The 24,828-nt window shown below is 42.5% G+C and overlaps 6 protein-coding genes across 6 annotated transcripts; 2 read left to right on the forward strand and 4 right to left on the reverse strand.

Moving 5' to 3' along the window:
* The first annotated feature begins 5,435 nt into the window (after positions 1-5,435).
* On the forward strand, positions 5,436-8,952 carry ASPSYDRAFT_52845 (rRNA-processing protein UTP21). Its single transcript, XM_040848569.1, has 5 exons — positions 5,436-5,588; positions 5,651-7,135; positions 7,191-7,445; positions 7,507-8,145; positions 8,224-8,952. The coding sequence occupies exons 1-5, from the start codon at positions 5,460-5,462 to the stop codon at positions 8,800-8,802; spliced, it is 3,087 nt and encodes a 1,028-aa protein (XP_040695715.1). The 5' UTR covers positions 5,436-5,459; the 3' UTR covers positions 8,803-8,952.
* ASPSYDRAFT_63083 (uncharacterized protein) lies at positions 8,893-10,850 on the reverse strand (the record flags this gene model as incomplete). The annotated part of the gene is made up of 2 exons (XM_040850218.1): positions 8,893-10,528; positions 10,582-10,850. 2 exons carry the CDS (start codon positions 10,848-10,850, stop codon positions 8,893-8,895), a joined length of 1,905 nt encoding a protein of 634 aa, XP_040695716.1.
* A 479-nt stretch (positions 10,851-11,329) lies between these two features.
* Positions 11,330-12,444, reverse strand: ASPSYDRAFT_165430 (uncharacterized protein; the record flags this gene model as incomplete). The annotated part of the gene is made up of 4 exons (XM_040843355.1): positions 11,330-11,542; positions 11,595-11,759; positions 11,810-12,016; positions 12,070-12,444. 4 exons carry the CDS (start codon positions 12,442-12,444, stop codon positions 11,330-11,332), a joined length of 960 nt encoding a protein of 319 aa, XP_040695717.1.
* Positions 12,445-12,706: 262 nt separating this feature from the next.
* ASPSYDRAFT_52847 (putative AP-3 complex subunit delta) lies at positions 12,707-16,466 on the forward strand. The gene is made up of 6 exons (XM_040848570.1): positions 12,707-12,920; positions 12,973-13,091; positions 13,164-13,360; positions 13,414-13,797; positions 13,845-14,073; positions 14,123-16,466. Coding segments are annotated over exons 1-6 (2,889 nt in total). The 5' UTR covers positions 12,707-12,918; the 3' UTR covers positions 16,081-16,466.
* Positions 16,360-16,705, reverse strand: ASPSYDRAFT_63086 (RAMP4 family protein; the record flags this gene model as incomplete). The annotated part of the gene is made up of 3 exons (XM_040850219.1): positions 16,360-16,466; positions 16,519-16,645; positions 16,703-16,705. 3 exons carry the CDS (start codon positions 16,703-16,705, stop codon positions 16,360-16,362), a joined length of 237 nt encoding a protein of 78 aa, XP_040695719.1.
* Positions 16,706-21,579: 4,874 nt separating this feature from the next.
* Positions 21,580-24,754, reverse strand: ASPSYDRAFT_37726 (SacI domain and endonuclease/exonuclease/phosphatase family protein; the record flags this gene model as incomplete). The annotated part of the gene is made up of 6 exons (XM_040845562.1): positions 21,580-22,025; positions 22,103-22,431; positions 22,484-22,593; positions 22,650-22,949; positions 23,002-24,635; positions 24,697-24,754. 6 exons carry the CDS (start codon positions 24,752-24,754, stop codon positions 21,580-21,582), a joined length of 2,877 nt encoding a protein of 958 aa, XP_040695720.1.
* Positions 24,755-24,828: the final 74 nt, after the last annotated feature.

Genomic DNA, 24,828 nt, shown 5'->3' on the forward strand with positions numbered 1-24,828 from the left:
ATATTTAACTAATTATTAATAGGAAAAATAATAAGTATTAATAATAGAAATAAAGTAATATTCTTAAACTATTTAAATAATTTCTTCCTGTATAGATATTAGATATAGATCTAGTACAGACTCTTTATTTATATTTTATAGATTAATAATAATATAATCTTTCTTAAAAATTCTGGTATCCTTTCTAATAATAAATATAAAGTATCTAGGGGATATATAGCCTTATTTTATAAATATTTTATTTTAGATATATAAGGATTTAAATATTTTATTAATTTTAGTATAATCTTTAGAGCTAATATAATAGACTTAGAATTTCTAAGGATAATCTTTCTAACTATTTTTTAATAGAATCTCTATCTATTAATCTTTAAGAATATTAACTTATTTAATTATATTAAAAGTTTCTTAAATATTAAAAGAAATAATAAGCTTTATAAAATAATAAGCAATACTAGGGTTCTTTCTATAGATAGTAATACTAGAAGATAGAATAGTAATATTATCTAGAATTTAGATTTTAATAATTTCAGGTATATCAGGTTTTATTTTTAGTTTTAATATATAAGTATTCTTAGTAGTTATATAGTTTATATAAATAAAGCTATCTTTAATAAACTATTGGTAATTAAAAATAGATTTTATATAATTAATATATATTTTATTCTAGAGTAGTTCTCTATAGCTATAAGCTAGATCTTTAGTAACTATAAATATATAGTATATTATAATATATTTTAAATCAGATATAGAACCTAAACAGATATAATAAATAATAATAATAGATTTATCTAAATTATTAATTACTTTAATAAATAAGAAATCATGGTTTACTAGATAAGTATAGATAGTAAACTAATTTAATTTTAATTTTAAAGTAGATAAATATTTTCATAGGTCTAAAAATAAAGTTCTTATTTTTAAATAATATAGTATAAAGCTTTACTGGGATTTAGTTTTTTAAATAAGAAGGTAGTGTAATTTACTTTTATAAGATAACTATAATATTTTTAATATAGTAGAGTTAATAATATAAGTAATTAAAAAAAATAAGATTCTAGTATAAGCTAATAGAGACTTTAAAATATTTAAAATTAAAGATAAAATCTTTATAAGTAAGAACTTTATTTCTAATAAGTATACTAGATTATAAATATTTAATAATATAAGCTTGAACTTTAATTTTAATATAGCTATTAGTAAAAGTAATATTAGATACTATACTTAAAATAGTACTAGAAAAATAAAATAAAAGATAGTAATTTAGTTTATTTTATCTCTTAATTTAATACTCTTTATAGTAATAGGAATATCTATTTAGTTAAACTAAATATTATATATCTTCTTAGTAAATTTAGAATTAATAATAGACTAAGAATATCTAGTATTAAGATATATATTATAATATTACTTAATATTATTTAAGCTAGCACGGGTAGTATAGTTTTAGTAAATATATAGAAGTTTATAGTCTTTATTCTTTATATTTTAAAGATAGTAGTTAGATTTAATAACTTTAATAATATAGATATTCCTAGTAGAGATAGTATTAACTAGAGTATTATCTTAATAGAGTAGATATTTATATAAGGTATTTTTTAATTTAAAGAGCTTTTTATAACATTAATATATAATAATAGTAGAGTTTAGTTCAGCTATTATATTATATACTTTAGTAAAGTAGGTATCAGGATCTTCATAATAATCAGGTTCAGTAAACTTAGATAGTGTAGATTTAGTAAAATAAGTATCTAGTTAGATTAAATCTTTATTTATTTAATTACTAGTATGGTTATAAGGGTTAATCTATAAACTAGATTTAGGATTTAAAATAGGCTAAGTATCAGAATCAGATATAGTATTAAATTTAGGATTCAGGTTTATTTAATTTTTAGTAGTATAAGCATGAACTCTAGTATTCTAGTTCTGATTATAGTTATTCTAAGATAAATATCTATTATAGTAAGAGTTTCTATATTTATTATTATAGCTACTATAGTATAATAAGTTTAGATTATAGTTCTAGTTTAATTAGGAGTACCCTATCTACCTTTATAAGTAGTTATTTAAATAATTCTAGTTTAATAATTAGTTTTACTAATTACTATAGAATTACTAATAACTTTAATTATATCTCTAGAAGGTATGTTAAGCTTAATAACTATATACTAATATATTCTAGTAGGCAATAGAGAGGATAGTATTTAGCTAGTACTATAGCTAGTAGTATAGGTTCAGGGTTTAGTAGTATAGTAATAGTTAATTTCTATAATAATTGGTATTTAGATAGTCTCTAATATAGGGGATAGAATTAGTTTTAGATCTAGAAATATAGTTACTATTAGTATTTTAATTAGTATTCTATTTAATTTTATTTTAATAGATAATAATATTCTGCTAAAGATACTGCTTCTTTTTAAGTTTTTTAAGGAATAAGGCTATATTTATAGTAGATTCAGGTATAGAAATATCTCTTTAAAGGCTAGGTTCTTAATAATTCTAGATTATAGATATTTAGTTAAAAGATATATTAATTTTAATAATATAGTAATAATAGATAACTTTTTTAGTAAAGTTTTATAGAATCTTACTAGTATAAATATCTTTATATCTATAGATTATATTAGTTAGTTTATAGAGTATAGCTTAGAGGTTAGACTAAAATTAATAAGATAGTACTATAAGCTAGCTAGCTTTAAGAGAAATAGTATATAATATTATCTTAAGTTTAATAAGCTATATAGTAAACTAATTTAATATAGCTTTATAAAAATAAGCTTAGATATCTATTTTTACTAGATCTTTACCTTATAAATAATAATATCTTATATATAGTTAATAAATATATTAATATTTTTATAATATATAGTATTTCCAGCTTACTTGATAGTAATATTATCTTTTATATTAGGCTAGAAGTAGCTAATGTCTTTGGTTTTCTAGTATCTAGTAAAGCTATTATTATTAATAATATTAATATTAGTATTAGTATTAGTATTAGTATTAGTATTGGTATTAGGATTGGTATTAGGATTGCTTGGTGGGTTATTTCTATTTCTGTTATAGTCAGATCCATCAGAACCATCGGAATTGTCAGGATTATTATTATAAGGGTTTTAATAACTAGTAGTTTATTAACTTCAGATATACCTAGTATGCTTAATATATTTATATTCTTTATATTACTAGTAATCAAGCTATTTTAGAATTAAATAAAGTAATAATTAGTATACTCTTAATTTTATTAAAGTAACTAATAGACTAGATTTAGATAAAGCTTTATAAGAATACTGAGTATTACTCAGGCCAGGATTTAAAGGATTTATAGTATAGTTATTAAACTAAAAGTTAAAATCCTAAGGTCATGTTTAAGAATATATAAGGTTCAGGTTTTATATAGATTAAGGAGTAGATTCAGTAGTTATAGATTCAGGTTTAGGATTATTAATAGAGTTTTTAATAAAGTTTTTAATTATAGGAATTAGTTTAGTCTAAGTTAATATAGTAGATTTAGAATAGGAGAATAATTTAAAAGCTAAATATTTAGCTACTTTTATAATATATTTAGTAGATATAGTTATTAATAGAAATAATATTTATTAAACTATAGATAGTAAGTTTAATAGATCTTTAGAGAAATATCTAGATTAAGATATAGAAGATTTAGATAGTATAAATTTAAGTTTAAATAAAGATAATAGATTATTTAGAGTTTTATCTTTATTATTAAATACTACTAATAATCTAGATATACTTTAAGAATAAAAATATTTAAATAGCTTTTTAAATTTAATATAATTAGCTTGAGGAAGTAGGTTCTTAGTAATCTATAAAAGATAATCAGGTAGATTAATAAGATTTAATATTTTTAAAAGCTTTACTAATTTAATAATAGCTTAGTTTAATAAAGATCTTAATATCTTCTTATTAAATAGAAACCTAATATTTTAACTAGATTTTAGAGAGAATTAATAAGAAATAAGATATTTAATTAGATATAAAATAGATTTATTAAAATTTAATATTTCTCTAGATAAAGATATAGAATAAAATTATAATAATTAATAGATAAGTTTAGTAATATACTAGTTTAAATAGATAGGTATTGGTTTTAATAGTACAGGCAGGAAGTTAATAGAATTTAATAAATTAAGAAAGATATTTAATAGAGATTAATAGATATAGACTGACTTATTTTAATAAAAATAATAGTACAGGATAATTTTTAATAAATCTAGGGTAGTTTAAAATTTAGATATACCTATAGACTATAGTAAATAAGAGTATCTCTATAGATTAACTAGAAGTACTAGATCAGTAGTTTATAAAGATAGGCTCAGGAATTAATAGAAAATAATAAATTAGAGATAATAGAAGATAGTTCTTAATAATTATAGAAAATACTATAATTAGGGAGAGAGGAGTAGAGATAAAGTGATACCCTATATTAATTTTAGTAAAATAATAATTTAGTTAAAGTAATATCTAGATCATTCCTAGATATACTACTACTTATTATAAAGGAATATAGTTAAATTTATTGATTGATTTATTTAATAATAGTAAAGCTTCATGGAGCAAGGAATTAATAGAATCATGCAGGGTAGAAGACTACTGCTTCAGAATAACTAGCTAGCCGGGTCTAAGCCGGAACAGGAATAGCGTTGAATCAGACCGGGAGGTTCGTCGAACATAACACTAAGTATATGGTAAGTATGCGACACTTCTAGTAAAGAAGTAGTAGTATAATATATATCTTTATATTATATAACAGCCGCGAGGCAGCTGTAGTTTATCTCAGGTATATATACCCAGCACCTGCATATAGCAGTGCATAATATTAATAATTCTTGGTGGTTAAACTGGTCATCATTCAATACAGTATTATGGTTACATGAATAGCGAGCATGTGACTAATTACCTGCAGGTAGCCTGAGTCAAAAATCAGGCCTGTAACTACCTCACGTGGTTGCTTTATATATCGCTACAGCCCTTGAGACTACTAGTAGGTAAGTAGTCTCATTGGACCCTTTTTGGTCTATGGGTATGATCACGGGATTGCAGCTAGCGTGTATATCACAGTATAATATACGGCCCAGTACTTTATCCCCTACACTAACCTAGATATAGAACTGAAAGTCAAGTGGGATAACAATCACTGGTGACCTATCTGACTGCCTACAGTATCAAGTTCAGTTATTGATTTTTGAAATACTATCTCATTGGTGCATAAAAAGTCGTGGAACACAAACTTTTGTCGTAGACTCATAGTTACCACTGGAAAGGGGTGTTTAACCCCCACTAGCAGACAGTCACTAATCCTTGGCAGTCATTGTGCAACAGTAACATAGTTCCATGACTGTGATTAGTCATATAAATTATCTAACTAATTCATCCCAAAAAAAGTTCTATCCAACATCTAAACTTTCTAACAGGTGTGATTACACCCGCTTAGAAAAATGCCCCTGAGTGATAACAGCAATAACACCTTCTCATTGCCACTTGCAAAGAGACAGAAAACAGACACTCACAGTACTACTCACAGAAGTCCACAAGGTACTGGGTCTAGGATTTTTTCACCCTTTCGGGTAAATTTTACATTTTTTCTCTGAACAAGTTCTTGAAACTATAACTGACTGATTATGACCAGACACTCGGATTGGTTTCGCCAACCGCTGTCCCTTTTACATACGCTCGACTCGGGAAAGCTACTTTTCAAATTACAACCTCCGTCGGTCGCTGCCTACATACTTATGACCTACGTCAAGGGCTCAAACTAGTATTTATTAGTCGCCCACAAACTCCGCGAGATATTACCGCCACATTCGCATGGCAAGATAAAGTTTTCGCAGCCTGGGGGGACGCGGCCCCAGGAGCTCCTAGCGGCGTCTGGGTTTTCAAACGCGGGAAGAAAATTGCGTCACTGGAAACCCTGGCCGACGTTCCTGAACCGATTGAACATCTGGCTGTTTTTGGCTCGTGGATTGTTGGATGCCGTGGAAGCTCGATCACAGTGTGGAAAACTGGAACATATGAGTATCATACGTCGCTTACCCTTACACGTTCCGGCGGAACCTCCAGCCGACCCGCCTATGCGACCCGAATCTGCAATGTGCCAACTTACCTTAATAAAGTTTTCGTTGGTAAATCCGATGGGGCCGTTGATATTTGGAATTTAAAGACCGGGAAACTTATCCACAGCATTCTTCCAGCCTTCCCCAACGCGGGGCCAGTTACCGTGCTTCGACCAAGCCCCGTACTTTCCGTCATCGCAATCGCCTACAAAAGCGGATCAATGGCGATACAAAATGTGGAAACCTGTCAGATAATTTTTTCATTCCAACCACAGGTGTCTCATCCGCGAGCTATAACGTGTATCGCCTTTCGGAGCGATGGTGCTGGTGCGGGGGAAGACGGTCGTCAGGCTGGGGCGATGGCAACATCCTGTGTGGGTAGTGGGGATATCACACTATGGGATTTGAACCGCGGTGGCCGTGTAACGGGTGTCCTTCGCGACGCTCATAAAGCCCCGGGAGACAGCGCGGGCTCGGGCATAAACCATATGGAGTTCCTAGATGGCCAACCAGTAATTGTCTCCACGGGAAAGGATAATTCACTTCGAACATGGATTATTGACGAGTCTCCATTTTCCCCGATTCCGAGACCTCTACATCTCAGGCGGGGTCATTCGGATGCCATAACTACCATCTCATTTCTACCACCACCCTCCGACGGCTCAGAATCTACAGCGAAATGGCTACTGAGCGCAAGCAAAGACAGCAGCTTGTGGGGATTCAGTCTACGAAAAGACAGCCAGAGCGCCGAGATATCTCAAGGTTCTGTGGATCAAAAGGCTAGAAAAAGGGCCCGATCCCTGTCAAACCTGATGAATATTAGGGCGCCTGAAGTTACTTGTATTGCATGCTCCCTTAATCGGGATGGTGGAATGGGTGTCACGGTCTCAGGCCCTGTGTGGTCGAACCCAACAGCTACCGACACGACGTCGTCAAATAGGACTGGGTGGGAGAGTATAATAACAGGCCACCGTGGAGATAAGTATGCTAGGACCTGGTTTTGGGGTAAGAAGAAGGCTGGACGCTGGGTATTTGAGACTGGTGATGGGACAGATGTTAAGGTGAGGCAATTTAACCATACAACCCAAGCTCCATTCTAACTTGTAATCATGACAGAGTGTCGCTATATCTCAGTGTGGTACTTTTGCAGTGATTGGATCTGCAGGAGGCTCCATTAGCCTGTTCAATATGCAGTCTGGGCAACATCGGCAGAGCTACCCTCGAAAAGTTAACAACAAATTTACTAATGAAGGCGCTGGTCCGGTGCGCCAATCGAATATTTCTGCAAAACATACCAAGGCTGTCACCGGCCTGGCAATCGATAGTCTGAATCGGACAATTGTCAGTTGTGATCTAGACGGAAAGGTCAAGGTAGGATTTCTCCAAATAGCCCTATCTCCACTCGTTGCTGATTGTGCCCACGCTGCTCCAGTTTTGGGATCTTAAGTCTGGTTCGCTCATTAATCAGCTTGACTGGTATCCGATGACGGCCATTACAGCTCTACGATACAGCAACACAAGCGACCTGGTTGCATTTAGCTGCGATGATCTTTCAATACGTGTTGTTGACATGGAAACAAAGAAGGTCATCCGTGAACTTTGGGGATGCGCAGGACAGATCAACGACCTCACTTTCTCTAGTGATGGGCGGTGGATAATTGCTGCTTCTATGGACTCCATTGTTCGGGTGTGGGACTTGCCGACTGGCCATCTCATCGACCTTTTCCGCGTAACCAGTACGTGCACCTCTCTGACCATGTCTCCCACTGGAGACTTCCTAGCCACGGCGCATGCAAATGGTGTAGGAATCGGCCTTTGGTCGAACAAAAGCTTGTTCATGCCAGTGTCCACAAGAAATCTTCAGATAGATAATCTCTCGGATACTGTTCTCCCTACCTCATCGGGCGAGGGAGGGGTCGGGATCATTGAAGCAGCCTTCAAGAAAGATTGTGAAGAAACCAATCGCGACGGCCCTATTTTATCTACGGAGCAGCTCACTCAAGGGCTGTTAACGCTTAGCGTTGTCCCCAGAAATAAGTGGCAGACTTTAGTTCACATGGATTTGATCAAGGTATTGCTGCCTTTTCCCTGTTCACCACTCTTGGCCTACTTGGAGCTTGCTCGGAGCTCACATCTAACAATTCCATAGGAGCGGAATATGCCCAAGGAACCGCCGAAAGCACCCGAAAGAGCCCCGTTCTTCCTTCCTACGTCCTCTACCGGTGCAATTGATAACGCCAATGCACAATTATCAGGGGATCCAACTCCCGCAGAGCTTTCACGCATTGGCAGAGTGCAGCTCCTTAAAGGCACAACACAGAGCTCTCGGCTGGCATCAGTCTTGCAAGCAGGGTATCTGTCTGGGAACTTTGATTCCTTCTTTTCCGAGCTGAAATCATTGACCCCAGCGAAACTGGAGGTGGAAATTAGGTCTTTAAATCCACAAGTAGAAGGGGACCAGTCTGAACTGTCGGCCTTCATTCTGGCGTTGTCTGACCACCTCGCTTCCAAGAGGGATTTTGAGCTCGTCAATGCCTGGATGGCAGTGTTTTTAAGGATACATTCCGATGCCATCGCAGCGTGCTCCGAGTCGAGTGAGGGTACCGAGAACACGCTGAGAAGCGCCCTTAGTGTTTGGACTCGGGTCCAACGGACAGAAATTCAGCGCCTGGCGGGTCTTGTAAGCTACTGCCGAGGCGTTGTTGGGTTCCTCAGGTCTGCTCGGTAGAGAAGGCCGTTTGTGTCTAATTCCTGTTGTATTCTTACGAAGGTTCCTAGAGATCCCTTCATATTAATGAAGTCAATATACCATGCGCTTTCATTGCTCCTGTAATAATTCATATAGGTTGGACATAGTTTTGAGTGAATGTGCAGGCCTACTGATATCATTCTGGTTTGTGTTTGCAGTATTTGCAACAAATGGAGGAGTTTGAAGTGTGTCTTGCACGGCCCCATTCCCTGGGCATTCCAGCTGGATCTTTTGCGTCAGGTATCCAAACATGTTTGATAGTTGTGTAGCTGTGATATCAGCGTTACACATTTCTGTGCGTTGGTGGACAGGATCCATTATGATATGTAATGGTGGAAGGCCCTTCAAAATAGCCTTTAATCCCACTGCCGCTATACCCATAGAGTATGGGAGTTCAAGAACCTGCTTTAAAACCCGTAAGGAATATAAAACAGAACATATCTGCGCTGATAGGTGGATATCTGCCCATCCGAGACGTTTACCCATGTAGCCAACTCTGAGAAACCGCCTCAGTTTTTGAAAACCCTCTGCATCAATGCCAGAATCCGGACCGTAGGAATCGATGACAGCAAATAGTGTCCAGAAATATAGAGACCCACTGTCTTTTCCGAGGCTGGTCTGCAAATCCTGCAGACGGGCCTGAAAGGATTTTATTTGAGCTGATATCCACATTTCGTCCTGAAGTTGTATTTTCTCCCCCGCGATGCGTCGACCGCGTCGAGTAAATTCAACTACGTAGTGATGCCTTTCACTGGTAGGCTGAGAGAGGTTTAATACTGAATATGCCACGTTTCGGTATTCGCGGCCTTTGGCCCATGCGCATTGCTTTGTATGGTCTTCGCTCATGGTTGCGAGGTAGATGTATGGACAATCCCTACCAGCATATTCACTTCGCAATTCATACTGCCATAGTAATTCCGAGATCCTAGTATCACAAAATCCAATTGATTGCCTGGTAGCTTGTGCTAGCGCGCAACAATAGCCGTTCTGATATTCGTCGACAAACTCTCGATAATTAGACAGCTCCGCCATAGAGGTCGCGTTTTTTGACCGTCGCAATAACTCTCCGAAACCAATTTCTGGCTGGACTTTTAGCTCGTATGCTAGCGGAAGCAGGCTGGAGACTCCCAGCCGCTGGGCTATGCTGGAAGGGCGAACTATCGCGGCTCTTATTTGAGATATCCATGGCTTGGAGGGCTCCCACCTACTAAGTTCCACTGAATCCAGAAAAGCGACTGAGCCACGATTCCCAAGATCGTAGAGAACGAGGTCCGAATCATTCGTGAGTATGCAGCAATCAATGGTCCTTGCCGCATAGGCACAGCAGGCATCAGCTTCCCCTGGTACCATGGTCGAGAGATCTGCCCAGGGAAAACTTCCATGATTATCGAATAAATGCAGTGGTAAGGTGTTTTTAGTGGCTCTTGTGATATTTGCCCCGTTCCAGCGACACTTCAAGTCTTCGAACACAGCTGAAACCATAAAGGGATTGGCAGGAATATTACTGTACACGGCGGGCGTTGGTCGGCTGCACAAAACATTTTCTGGTTTAACGGTTCGTTTATCTTCGGGGGATTTAATCGACTTGAAGCCGTTCTTGGTTTCGGCACAAAATACCTCGAGTTTCCTTCTTTGGTTTTCAAGTCGTGCAATGCGGGTTGCATGCTTCCGCGCAGGCAGGGCTCCGTCGAAATATATATTCTCACTGAAAGGGTTAGCTCGGGATGTATCGAAAATCCAGTGCTTAGATAGGTGTACATCTTAACGCCAAGCATTTCCAAATGTACCAAATATAACATAACCCCCTGACTTACTTCATCGCAGGTCGGCAGGGCATCTAACCTACTGGGACCAGTGACTGAAAACCATGACAGCAACCGGGAGTAGACACTGTAGACCAAGCTAGGACCGTCAATCACAACGGAACGTATGCATTCGATACCCTCATCGTTGCGATCCGTGGCCCCCTGAAAAAGGACTGGCTGACAAAACGATAATAAATGTTGTCTTAGTCGTGGAATACCCATTGTGGGTGGGTGCCTAGTTTTTGAAGGGGGGGAAAAAGAGCCCTCTACCTCGAGACCGCGGCACGGCCCTTTTGAGTCTACCCTCTACGGTGTACCCCATAGAGTCTGGGTGTGGGCGGGTCCGGGCCGCCTGCGCCGGCCTCCCCCTCCACAGCGCCTCGTACTCCGTATGTACAGGCACTTTCACGAATGCGCACGACCAAGTCTATGTTTGAAGTTAAAGACTAAAGTCGCGATGGTTGTTATCGATCTCCGAGTTACTTTGCCCCCGGCGTTCTTCGATCTGTAGTGGGGACAAACAATAGAAAGACGGTCATCACCACCTGCATGTTACCCTAGCTGTCTGAGGAAGCAGAATACACAGAGTTTATGAAGAAGGCGGAATTAATTTGCCAAGGTGCTTTGATACGCTAGCTGAATAGCACTCGAGGCCAAAGCGCGAGAGCCGTGGTATTGTATTCAAATAGAGAAAAGACTTCTTATTTAGAATGATCGTTGAGAAGATCTTTAACAGCTGCAAGCTCATGATCTTCGTATTCCCGAAGACGTGGCTCAAGTGAGCACTGCGTTGTAAGAATATCCTCGAGCTTCTGTGTTGCTAAATCATGAAGGCGCCGCAAGGATTCTCTCCCCAATGGAGGATCCTTCGATATCGTTTCTGGGAGTTTAGCAACTGAGAGACGAGCTATGGCCTATAAATCGCATTAGTTTAGTTTGCAATGGAGCGATTGACAAGCCGTGGACATGGATCCCCACCAGTGCCAAGCCATAGAATCCCCGTAGGTAGCCATCGCAGAGCTCAACACTTCTGCAGAAATGGCGGATAGCTGAATGCAACTGTCGGCACATGGCCTCGTCCTCCAACGGGTCGGCGTAGATGTAAAGGATTTCACCCACGCGGGCGTGAACCTGCATCGGGGGTCAGCAACTCTCGAAACACTTTAACTGTCATAACGTACATTCCACGCATGCGGCACTATTAACAGCGCCTCCTCAAGGCTAAATATCGCTTGTGCACACATTCCTTGTGAGTGATATAACTCCGCGAGCTCACACCAAGCTTCGGCATCCGTTGGCGTGGCGCCGAGGAGTTGTATTAGGCTGGAAATGGCCTCTGTAGGCCGGGATAAGGACCTAAGCATGCTAATCCGGCGTTTCAAAATTGGCTACCCGGAAGAATCAGTACTGTCGGTTTTGAATTCGGACAATATCCACAAACCAGGTTGACGGGGTTCTGCGAAAGAATGTTATCGGATTTTTTCAGACATCCCTCTAAACTCGGCTTGTCCTCCGCGATCGCTTCATCGTATATGCTGCGCAGTGCCATTATCCTTTCGTTAGATGGTCCAAAGCGGTGCGTGAGGCGCTCGAGGCATAATAGCGCGCTCTTGTCATCGGCAGATTGAAGGCATGAGAAGAAGAGCTTTTCTAGAGACTCAAAATCATTTGAACCATCATGGTCCAGACTAGTATACCACCTAGATAGTACGCCTCCGGAGCCCTCTTGGCCTAGAATTGCAGGAGCTTGTTGTGAACGATGGAGAGTTGTCTTAAGTTTCGAGCCATGACCGGCATTGGGCTGGAGAACAGCCATGGAGATTTATCAGATGATGTTGATTCGTACGGTCCAGGTGGAGAATTAAGTAAGATATCAGGTGGCAGAAGACGGATAGCGATGAATTATAGCGAAGTTCGCACCAGCAAAGCGTGTTGGTATGGAAACAAGTAACCGCTTACACTCCGTAGCCCGGAGGTACAGACATACTAGCTCGGTCCATACTGCTACGTCCCGTGACCTCCCGCTGAGTCCGCATCGGTACTCCACCGTAGTTAGACTCCGCAATACCTCCGAGCATACGAAGACCAGCGCAACGGGAAATGAGCTATAAAATTTCGCCCATCCAGTTTGATCTGCATGAGATCGAATTTACAATCAATTCGTGTCAAGGGTTTCCTGGCAGCTATCGCTCCCAGGGATCAATCTCACATTACATAGTTTGCGCACATTTGATGCAAGTTAGAGGATTGAGAGGGGTCGTCACCTGGCCTCCAGAGACTTTGGAGCAAAATGTTAGTTATATCTTTGTTAACAATAAAGTTTATTGGGTCTAACTGTTTTTAGGTTTGAGAAGTCGCTATATGACCTGATAAAAGGTCTGAGAAATCACAAGGGCGCTGAGGAGGATTATATACAAAGCAGCCTTAGAGAATGTAGGGCTGAAATCCGGACTCAAGACATGGGTATGATGGTCACTGGCAACTACTCCCGTCAGTTATTTTTTTTCTTTTTCTCTTGCTGAAATCTATCTCCAGATAAGAAAGCCACGGCTCTTTTGAAATTAGCCTATTTAGAAATGTTCGGATATGATATGTCTTGGGCCTCGTTTCATGTTTTAGAAGTCATGTCATCATCCAAATTTCTCCAGAAAAGAGCCGGATATCTCGGGGCCTTGCAAAGCTTCAGACCAGAAACTGAAGTTCTCATGCTTGCAACAAATCTGCTTAAAAAGGTTGGCAAGAGGTCCTTGTCTGTTATTCGGATCCACTGACGATGTGTTCCCAGGACATGACATGCCCAAATTTACAGATAATTTCTCTTCCTCTAATAACCCTCCCGAATATCATAACTGCGTCTCTTGCTATGTCTTTGCTCCCCGATGTGTTGTCCAGGATTTCTCACACGACTGCTTCAATTCGAAAGAAGGCAGTGGTATGCCTCTACCGGCTTGCATTGGTTTATCCCGAAGCTCTAAGGCTGGCATGGCCCAGATTAAAGGAGCGTCTGATGGATGATCAAGAGGATAGTAGTGTCACCACGGCTGTGCTTAATGTCGTTTGCGAGCTAGGGTGGCGAAGACCTCACGATTTCCTTCCACTTGCCCCAAGATTCTTTGAATTACTAGTGGATGGAGGTAACAATTGGATGGCAATCAAGATCATAAAGCTCGTGGGTCTTCTTATGCCACAACTTGTTTTCTGTGCTAACCCAATCAGTTTGCAACATTAACCCCGTTAGAGCCACGATTGGTCCGAAAGCTTATTCGTCCACTTATGAACATAATCCAGACAACCTCGGCCATGTCGTTACTGTATGAGTGTATCAACGGCATAATACAAGGTGGCATTTTGGATGGCGAAGGAGCGCTCGAGGAAAAGCACGAGATCGCAAATGTTTGTGTCTCAAAGCTACGAGGCATGGTGGTTACAGATTTCGACCCGAACCGTACGCCCCTCCTTCTTTCAATATAAATTCATGGCTAACACATCACTAGTTAAATATGTAGCATTGCTTGCATTTAGTAGGATTGTGGTCTCCTACCCGCATCTGGTTCTGACACACCAGGATGTTATAATGGATTGTTTGGAGGATGCAGATATCTCAATCCGCCTTCAATCTCTGGAGCTAGCGGCGCGAATGGTTACCAAGGAATCATTAGAATTTGTGGTCGGGCGGCTCATTGGACAGCTTGAGGAACCTCAAGATACACCAGTTAGCGGAGATGGCTTGGATCGTGAAGACGTCACTGAATTGGGAGATCATGTCGGACGAAACGAACAACGGAAATGCAAAGCCCATATTCCCATTCCCGACGACTATCGCGTGGAGGTTCTGCATAGGATTCTAGACATTTGTTCTCATGACAACTATTCTAAGTTAGCGGACTTTGAATGGTACGTCAGGGTATTAATCCAACTAGTGAAACACCTTCCCACAAATGCCGAAGGGCGTACTGCGTATCAGAGGCTTGAAAACCACTACAGGGACGATGCGGCAAGCCGAATCGGGTTGGAAGTGCGGAATATTGCCGTTCGTGTTAGGAATGTGCGGATGGAAGCCACTAGAGCCGCCGAATCTCTGCTTCTCATTGACAATCGGCAACGGGTGTCTGTGAGCGCGTCTAATGCCATTCATTGTGTACTGGGTCCTCTGGCTTGGGTGGTTGGGGAATATGCCGAGTATCTCTCGTCCCCAGGCAAGACACTCCAGTCGCTCATCGACATATCTACTATATCGCTACCTGGAGGATCTCTTTCTCTCTTTGTTCAAGCAGTTCCAAAAGTTCTCGCTCGCATCGTCCATGACTATGGGAATTCGTGGAGCGTGGCACAAATAAGCGAAGTCTCACTTTTTCTAGCACGAATTGTTGAGTTTCTTGAATTGTTGGCAGATCATCCCGATTTGGATGTACAGGAAAGGGCCATCGAATTCTTAGAGATAATGCGGCTGGCTGCAGATGTGATGCAAACCGGCGGCATCCAACAGGCTCAGGTGCCATACCTATTGTCTTCAGTTATCCCAAGTCTGTTTTATGGACTTGAACTTAACCCGGTAGCGCCGAATGCGCAGAAAAAGGTTCCTCTGCCGGACCAACTCTGTTTGACTATGCCGTTCAATAGCAGCGTTCGTAGCTTGTTCGATGACAACCAAGCTGGGACAGACGCGCCACACAATGACTTTTACCATGACCGGAAGACGCAGACCCCAAGCGACCTGCAAAACGAATTTGGCTTTGGCACAAGCATCGCACACCAGAGTTCAGAAGTTGGCCCCGAGCTGGCGGCCATGAATTTGCGACAGAAAGTAGAATGGAAGCAACGCAATAGAGATGACCCATTCTACATTGGCGGTGATCAGCAGAATAATGCCGCAACACCACTCGAGCCGGCGTCAAGTACCCTGCATAGCGAGGCTTTGGACATCGACTCTATTCCAATAGTTGATCTCAAGATCAGCAAGCTTGAGAGTGCCCCAACACTCAGGGGCGCGACACCATATGACGGCCTGCACAACTTGCCTGCACAACCCAAGAAATACGAAGTTATTCCAGATGAGGTAATCGGGGCTGAAGAAACAGGTGCCTCTTCCTCACATGACGAGCCTGTTAAGGCGAAGAAAGGTTTACTGCAAGTCGATTCTAGTGGGCTTAAGCACTTTACTCTGGGGGAGGGTGCTGGCTCCCATATTGGCGACATGCCCGGTAAGAATGATGATGATGTAGAGATGGCCACAGCAATAAAGGAAATCGAGAAGGCTCGGCTGGAAATGCAACGGGCATCTGAGCGTGTGTACCTCGAAGGTACACCCTCCGAAGGGACACTCGTAAAGAAACGAAGAAAGCAGAAAAAATCTAGTCAGGGTAGGGTTCGGAGAGCTGATTTATCGGAGAGGGACTGCCAACCGTCTTCAACGCAGAGGGAAAGGCAAAGAGACAATACCCCAAGGGAATAAACTTCAAAGACAGGCGGGATTAATTAATTTTATTTAAGACGAATGAGTATACACAAGGCTCTCAACGAATGCCATTTTCCTTTCCAACCCGAGGTATTATATTCCCGACTCGCAACGCTATAGCCTGACTCTATTGAAACCAGAAAATATTGCATGATTATTTGCGATATAGAGTGGCTTTTGTGATGCCAGTGAACCTATGAATAGCATGAGAGAAAAATGGCCGATGGGAAACTTCGTCGTTTGACAGGTCTCTTTTTAAGAAGCGTTTGGAAGACCTCATGCCAACAGTCGATTAAAGAACGAGATAGTTGTAGACCACAATTCAGGAACAACTCTTAATAACTCAAAGACGAGACCACCGCAGACAACGAAGGCGAGAAGAGCTATTGAAGTTTTAGATATAGAAACAAGCGGTTCTGCTGTTTTGAAACATACCGACCCAGGCCGTTGACAGGGAGGGCTTTGGACTGTGCTTTGTCGTAGTGGTTTTCGGCTTTCCGCGTTTTGAAGCTTCATGTTTCGCAAATTTCTCATTCGCCCTCCTTTGTTGTGGTGTTTGAGCCTAGATGTGGTGAGCGTCCTCATTGTCAATGGCCAGGGGAGCCATGGGATTAGGTACCATCGTGCTGGCGATTCCCGGAATCAACGTGAAGATCAAAAACGTGTTCGGATAAGCCAGCCGTTGAAGGTATTATCGGGTGGCGTAGAACACAAGTGTTGTTGAATGAGCAATATCCAGACTATGGTTAGTTACCAGCGAAGAGCCGGAAAGGCCACGTTGGAGGAGGCAGCGACGACGTTGATACAGGGGTAAGGTAATAGTCTCGAAACTTGTTTGTTTTACATATCGTTGATAAAGGCCAAAATGATTGAAATTTCGCGACTAGCAAGCCAACGTTTGATGATTTCACCTTCCCTTTAGATAAATAGGAGGTAATGCTTCTTGGGTCTTCTTGTTATCTACACGCATCGTTCCAACTTCAGCTCCTCAGCTGCGTATTTTCCTTGACCGCCGTGGATCCCGGAAGCTCTTGTCTCTGCTGGATGACGTAAGACAACTTACCCAAAATCGTAACTACTAATCGTGTCCACGGGTACGTTCGAGTCGGACCAACAGATACTGTAATTCTATACATAGGTATGTTCGAGTACTATTGCGGGAGCTATACTCCGAAGCACAATTCGCCGAATGAGCCTCCAGGTTGGGGGAATACTGTTGTCAACCCAAGTCAACTTTAAACATGATGCAACGATACGCTTGGGACGCGACTGAGCGAGATCAGTGAACCAACGTACAGGTATTCCGTACCTGAGACATTCTGGCGCTGTACGGTGTATGTTGCGAACCTACCAGTTGGAGATCCAGGACTCATCGACCAGCATCCTCATCAACAAAACAACTTTAATGGGCGGTCAACATGCTGCAAAGTATTCTCCCAGATTTGACTAAAATGGGGCCGAAATTGCCGACCCTCCTCGGACGGTGTGCCCCGTGAAGGTACTCTTGTACTCCGGGCTCAGTTCTCAACTTCAACATCGGCGTGGTCAGGACAAAGGTCAGCATGTCTCAAGCCGGAGGCGCTAGGTAGGTAGTTAAGTTAACTAACTTACAAGAAAGCGATGACTCAGTGATTTCACGTGACAATTTTGGGGGCGTGGAAACTGCGTGGGGAAAGAATACAGCAATATAAACGTCCAACCTAATGATGCTCATGCTTACCCGGTACTTGACTTGTACTTTAATGCATAATACGTTCCTGACACCATACATGATTTTTTGCCTCTGTAGGTGTTAGGGCCCAATGCAGGCTGTAGAGTGAAGCGTAACGAGTAAAAGCATTGACGGGCCAACATTGTGGCCAGAAGGAGTCCACTTAGATAGGTGGCTTCTCTGGCAATTTGATTGAAAATGGGCCTAACCAATGGAAGGGATTTATTCAATACTAGGCACGAAGGAATGCAAGGCGAAGAATTGGAGTTTTTTGCGGACTTGCGATCATACACTTAGAATAGGTAGTCTTACATTCCGGCTCGGGGAAAGCCCCCACAGTGATTATTGATTGGGCATTGGGCAGCAGATTTCGGTACCTCAAGCTTCGTACCAGGGTTCCTCTTCATTCTCAACCCTGTCTTTCTACGCAATAAAGGTCCGAAAAGAAGGCACATAAGGAACTTGGATGAAGGGAATAAGGCAAAAAACATAGGTTGACCATTCGGCCCAACCAGAATTTTCACAGAATACATTGGTAGGTAATTTTGCTTCTGGTAAGCCGTGCCCGAACTCTTTTCCTGGGCCCAATAGTGAATCATCAGGCCGTCAACTACCTGATATACCCCCCTCCCTACTATTTACTGCCCGCCATCGCCGTGCTGTCTTTCCCCCTCGCCCATATATCCTTTCTCCAGGAAGCCTGAATTTCTCGTGACCTACTGTTGCTTTTCCCTTCTGCATCTTCACTTGAATTGTCGTTCCAAATTGCCCCGGTTCACACATAGTATTCAAGAACTCGAAACTGATTCCGTGGGAGTGCAGGTCTCGAGCAGACACGGCTTCAATTATAATCCTAACGCCGACGACAAAGCAGTTGTGACGTATATGCTCGGGCATCCTCTTTTTGTTCGATTTATCACAGTCAGATCTTGTTTTCAGCAAAAGGATAGCCGCTACACGAAAACTTAATCGACGCTTTACGACCGAGACCCAGTCTCGACCTTCAGCCACAACTTCGATACACAACCATCACTCGACAGGCGTACAGTCAGGGACCTGAATTATTTAGGTAATATCAATGACGTGCGTCGCGAAGTATCTCATCAGCATCGCTTGATACTCACGACCAAGCAGGTTCAACATCACAATTGGTCCAAGTCCGCACGACTCGGACGACTCCGCCTTCACCGACGAAGAAGATTCATCGGGAGTGCAGGTCTCGCCACCTTCCGAACCTGAAAGCCATGGGTATCACGATCCATACGATGAATGGACGAACCTGCCTTACCCGGATGAACTGAAGCCATCTGACTCAGCCTCTCGAAATCGAACATCTTATCGTACCAGGAGTCGCAACCCAATCCATCCGCCTTCCACATCAACAAGTCGCCGACGCTCAACGAGGCGTCAGATTGTCCCAGAACGAGAAACCTTCCGTCGCCGTGCGCGCCGTCATCCTTCGCCAGAATCACCAGAAAGTATGGACTCGGCTGAGGAGTATGGGGACCCGTATCGGCGCAGATCCCAGGAACGATACTGGCAATCTGTCGCTCAAGGTTCAGCTTATGCACACAGTTCATCCCCAGGGCCATCATACGTTTATCCACACAGCACAGTACCACACGCTCCATACATACCGCCAACTAGCCAACATACACCTTCGGACCAATTAGTTCGAGTCGGTGCTCACAGTCAGGTTGGGCCGCCAAATCAATATGGTCATCCGTTTTACGGATACAGTCCTCATTTGCAACAACCTCATGGCCCACCTGTCCCTCAATTCTATATGCACGATCGCCATCCCGGAAACCACGGACATACGCTTACCACAGGCTCTCATCGAAGTGATGGGCACAATCCGTCTCAGCATCCTTTTCAGCCCTCCGGTCCTTCTCACGGTGCTCCGCCATATGGTGGATCTCAGATGAATCACGATCTGGTTCCATACGGCGCAGGGGGGCTTTACCCTTTCCGTGAGCCGTATGCCATGGTCCCCGGGATGATGTCGCCCTATTTCAACCCCTATGCTCGCGCAACATCTCCTCCAAGTCAAAGTGGATCTGCCGGAGCACCAGTCTCCCCAGACCCCGCGCCAGCGCCAGCGCCTGCAGATCCTGTTAAGGACGAGGCGATTGCCAGACTCGAGAAATTGATTTTGGATGAAAGAACCGAGCGTGAAGCCCGGGATGCGCGCGAAGCAGCCCGTCAAGCTGCTGCCGAAGCGGAGGCTGCTGCCGAGGCTGAGAAGAAGAAACGTGCAGCACATGAGAAAAAACTCGTCGAGGAAGCTGCCGCGCGCGCTAAGGCCGAGGCAGAGCAGAAAGCCGCTGATGAAGCAGCACAGGCAAAGAAGGAAGCAGAAGAAGCTGCGACAAAAGCTGCCGACGCAGCAGCCGCCGAAGCTACGGAAAAGGCCACAGCTGACGTGCAAGATAAAATTGCAGCTGCAGTGGCTGCTAATAAGCCTCCAGATAAGAAACAACCCATTAAATTCAAGGATGCTCTTGGCAGAAAGTTCAGTTTTCCGTTTGATTTATGTTGCACTTGGAAGGTAGGCATGCTTGCTCTGTTAACATATAAAGATAACCTGGCCAAATATCTAACTTATATTCGATCCAAGGGAATGGAGGAACTTATAAAGCAAGCTTTTCTTCACATTGAGGTGATAGGGCCTCATGTTGCAGAGGGACATTATGACTTGATCGGCCCCAATGGCGACATCATACTCCCCCAAGTCTGGGAGACCGTCCTTGAACCCGATTGGAGCATTACTATGCATATGTGGCCGATACCAGAGAAGCCAAAGGAAGAACCAAGTCCTCCTGCAGACGGCGGTGCCCCTGCAGCACCGCCAGCCGAAGCCGCAGCCGCAGATGCGCCGAAGAAGCCAGGTGTGTTTATCAAAATTTGTCGTTCCCTTGGTTATTCCATGAACCATGAACTAATGTTCAGTCCCTAAAAAACCGCGGCCAAAGCCTGGCGACCCTAGCCCATTTGCCATGTGGATGGTTGGAGGCCCCAACCGTTTCAAGAAGCAGGCTTTAAAAGTGGGAAAAAAGCCTAAAGCAGCTGATTACGCCGTAATGGGCAATGCTGTCTGATAGGGTTCAAAGTTCTAGTCGCAGTCTTAGCCTTGAAGCTGCGCATCTAGCCAGTTGTTTTGGAAGGGTTGGCTAGCCAGATGGATGCAATTTCTGGAAACGGGGGTTGGTTTGGGGCGGGCCTCCCTTCTCAGGCGCCCTTTAAGCCCCTCCTCCCAACGAATTCATACAGCGACTAGAGTTTGGAACTTTCCCCTACCGGCTTGCTTTAGATGGGTATGGCTTTTCCTCTCGTTCAAACGGGATTGGTTTCTCATGCCCTGCGGTGGAGGATGTTGGTATGTTGTAGTTGTCATTATTTGTTTTCATACCTTTCTCAGAAAGTATGATGGAATTTTTTGCACTGGAGTTGGAGAGATATTCTGAAGATTTCACTGTGTAACCAAGATGTGTTATGACCTGCTGATATACCCATAGATCGTTGGAAGCGCCGTTCTTTTGCATAGTACACTCGTGTATATATATGTTTTTTACATTATGTGGTTTTCAATCGGAGTCTAGCCTATACGCGCTAGATCACCAAATTTCTTTTACTTATTATTTATTTATTTTGTTACTTCATATTAAGACTTGTAGCCCTGCTGGACTGTTATGCCACTCTGATTTCGTTCCATGGAAATCATCATACATTTATCTATGTATTGATATAAGCCAGCGAAATAACGTCTAATCATACTAGAATTACTAAGGAACAAGGGGTTTCCAACTGATATCATCGTTAACATTATCGTCAAGTAGCCCACTCGCCAACGATGACCGGCGGGATTTTCTCGTGGTAGGGCCTGAAAGAGTAGCATCCCGATTTTGAAATTGGTTACGGATAGTTGAATTTCGATCCGAACCGAGTGAGCTGGGCTTCGGCGGCACCGGCGGTGCGTTTTTATGTACGTTCCCTTTTGCCTCCAGCGCGCTATGTGGTTGATTTTGATATGCCACCGGGGCCGTTAAACCTCTGGGTGGAACCGGGGGCTTCATGGAGATAACATCACGAGCGTCCGTATATTGCATTTGACTCACGGAAATGGGAGCCCAGTCGGGGCTCTCCTTGGGGGAAAACGGATTAGAGGTCCGGTATGTATTCAATACATGATCTCTGCTGGGAGGATGTATAGACGATTTCACCGGGGCACCTGAGGAAATCAGCAGTTGAAACTTAAATGGAATGTAACCGAATTGTTGAAATAGTGCATTAAGGTAAGGGCCCTACCATTATCTAACCACCATTTACGATGATCTGAACTAGGGGATGGAAGCCCAGTAGAAATTGGTTCAAGGGGGGTAGGATCCCGATTGTTTGTATGCACCGGTTGCGGTTGAGTTTCGAGGATCTGAGGGTTACTTCGCCGTTGAGCGTGGAGTGCGTGTCTCAAACTTTCTCTTCGAGCCTCATCGACGACATTGATCGTACATGCAAAGCTAGCCCACACTGGACGGTGGTCGGAAAGGAGAATGTTTGAAACATTGTAATTGAGCTGTCGAAGGTCGGATCCTTTCCATAGGATCCTATCACACCACGCCGGGATGCGCGCTTTCTCCCTAAAAACGCAATCACTTAGGTGGGTTCCCCGAAGAGTCTGAGTATACTTACGAAGTGTCGTAAGTGTCTCTGCCAACGTCATATTTGTATGTTGGGGGGAACGTAACGAGACCCTCATTATAGAATTGAAATGCTCTCCCTGCCAGCATTTGTAGGTTTAACTATACTGAGCGGTTAGCTGGTGTACACATTCCAGTTAAAAAAAAGCGTCAGTCACCTGGTCATTGTCATAAAGCCTCTGATAATTTGCCTGCTGCGCCAAGTCCCTAACAGCCTGATTGGGAAGACCAATTCGGTAATTGAAATCTCCTAACCATATAATGGCGTCGTGTTCCTCAATAGATCGATTCCTCTGGAAGCGGAGTCCTCGACAAATGGTTGCATAGTCATTATTTCGCTCGTCATAGTTTGCAAAGCCCGCCGCCAGATGAGCTGTTACAAAGCAAAGCCTAGTATTAGAATACTCAAACCGAATAGCACAACCCCCTTTGTTGCCAGCAATGCCGGAGAGCCCAGTCTGCGTAAACAGAATTAATGAGAAGTACAGTAGGAGACAAAGCCCAACTTACCTTCTTTACACTGCCTTCGACGTTCTTTATATTCTTGAGGATGTCCTCTCGCACATATATCATCAAGGCCGCCCCAACGAGTTGGCCTGATCGCAAAAGAACGTATTTCGGTGTCCTTCTTGCAGTTGCCCGTGTGTTTAAACAATCTCCGACAGCAAACTCCCAGGACTTGCGGGTTGTAGGGTCTGTTGACATTATTTGCTGGGGGCTTAATACAACAATCTCTTGAAACCCAACGGCAAAAATGGTTGGATCTGCCTCTTGATCATTGGCTTCAGGGAAAAGCCAAGGGCTCAAGTCTGTATCAGGCCCTTGGACACGGCCGTTTATATTGAAAGTTCCAGTCCAGATGTTGGCCGATTTCGTGGAAGTAAATTCTGCCGCCCTTCGATCAAGCTCGCCGGAGATCAAATCGTTAATTGGGTCGTAAAGGTGCACAGGCATTTGTTCTGGTAGGCGACCTAACAATAGGTCTATCGTCCTTTGCCGAGCCTTGTCAGAAAAATTATTAATATACAGCCTTGTGGCAGTTTTACGGGCATCAGCTAGAGCGCATGCGAGTGACATTTTTCCGTGTCGTGTATATGAGCTTTTGAGAGCACCGGTGCCAGCGTAAATTTTAGATAAGACATCTCCGTTATCAGCCCATATTGTTGAATGTCGAAGTTGAAGTTCAGAGCCCAGCACACCGTTTTCCTGTAGCAGAAATGATTCAAGAGCTAACGAGCTAATGATGGTCTGCACAATATTTGTCCGGTCAAGACAATCAAGGCAATTAGTCCGGAAAATACCATCCTGTTGCAGGATCACGGAAGTGTTCCCGTAACCGCCCCTATTCACCTCAGAGGGCCGACCTTTCTCGCAAAGGAAATACCCAAAACCATTGAGGGAATGCAGGAGCTCGTGTTTAATTTCGCCTCCGGCTCCATATCCCAAAGGGCCCCGAGCCTCCGCATGAAAATCAAACTCTGTTGTCCGCAATAGCGCATGATCTGGTGGCTTATTGAAATTTACCTTTGAATCAACGAGCTTTTTCCTTATATGCTCTCGGAATCTTGTAGAAAGTTCAACCTCGCCCGGCTTCAGTCCACTAAGGAGATTGACCACATGAACCGCGCCATATTCCAGTTCGAGAGATTCGATATGCCTATCAAAGGCATGCTGAGAAGCTTCAACAGATCGAGTAACTTCAATCTTTTGTTGGCCCGGTAGAAACCCCGTGGCCTGCTCCCAGAAAATCGGCACAGAACCGCGGACCTGAACATAAGAGTAGGAAATTCCGGGAGGTATCCAGAGAATCGTCTCGGTTTCAACGAAATTCGCAACATTGCCATCATCATCAATGCCACGAGCATTGAATCGAGTGCCCGCACGTAGAGAAGACAGGCGGGAAATCAGAGTGAGCATGGATGGTAAATTTGTTTTTTGCACCGAAGATAGCACATTTACGTTAGCAGGTATAGCTAGCGTTCCGCAGAACCCTCGAATGACACAAGTGAGAATCTGAGAGGAGTCTAGAATTTGTTTCTCNTGCGACGATAAGTGAGATCTGAAAACAAGAAGTGGTTGAATCATGTATGCGTTCCACAACACATCTCTGTCAAGGGAATCGATGTCAAAAGCTGCCGATTTGTCTGAACTAATAGTGTGTCAGCGTTATATTCATACCATGATCTTATGGATCCATCAGCATACCGGTCTTGTAGTCGATCTGTAAGGTTGAAGTCAAGGCTGTAGTAGAAACTCCCGTCATTCAAGAGTTTTTTGAGACCTAGGAAAGGGTCTTCTGTCATTCCCGCATTTGGGTTGGAGTCTTCAGCGGCAATC

This window comes from Aspergillus sydowii (assembly GCF_001890705.1).
Source record: "Aspergillus sydowii CBS 593.65 unplaced genomic scaffold ASPSYscaffold_32, whole genome shotgun sequence".
Classification (NCBI taxonomy): Eukaryota; Fungi; Ascomycota; class Eurotiomycetes; order Eurotiales; family Aspergillaceae; genus Aspergillus; species Aspergillus sydowii.

Bases quoted from the DNA above. Each gene is read 5' to 3' on its own strand.
- ASPSYDRAFT_52845 (XM_040848569.1), top strand. From the start codon at position 5,460: ATGCCCCTGAGTGATAACAGCAATAACACCTTCTCATTGCCACTTGCA. The intron at 5,589-5,650 runs GTAAATTTTACA...GATTATGACCAG, and splicing joins GGATTTTTTCACCCTTTCGG to ACACTCGGATTGGTTTCGCC. The intron at 7,136-7,190 runs GTGAGGCAATTT...TAATCATGACAG, and splicing joins GTGATGGGACAGATGTTAAG to AGTGTCGCTATATCTCAGTG.
- ASPSYDRAFT_52847 (XM_040848570.1), top strand. The intron at 13,092-13,163 runs GTATGATGGTCA...ATCTATCTCCAG, and splicing joins AATCCGGACTCAAGACATGG to ATAAGAAAGCCACGGCTCTT. The intron at 14,074-14,122 runs GTACGCCCCTCC...ACACATCACTAG, and splicing joins TACAGATTTCGACCCGAACC to TTAAATATGTAGCATTGCTT.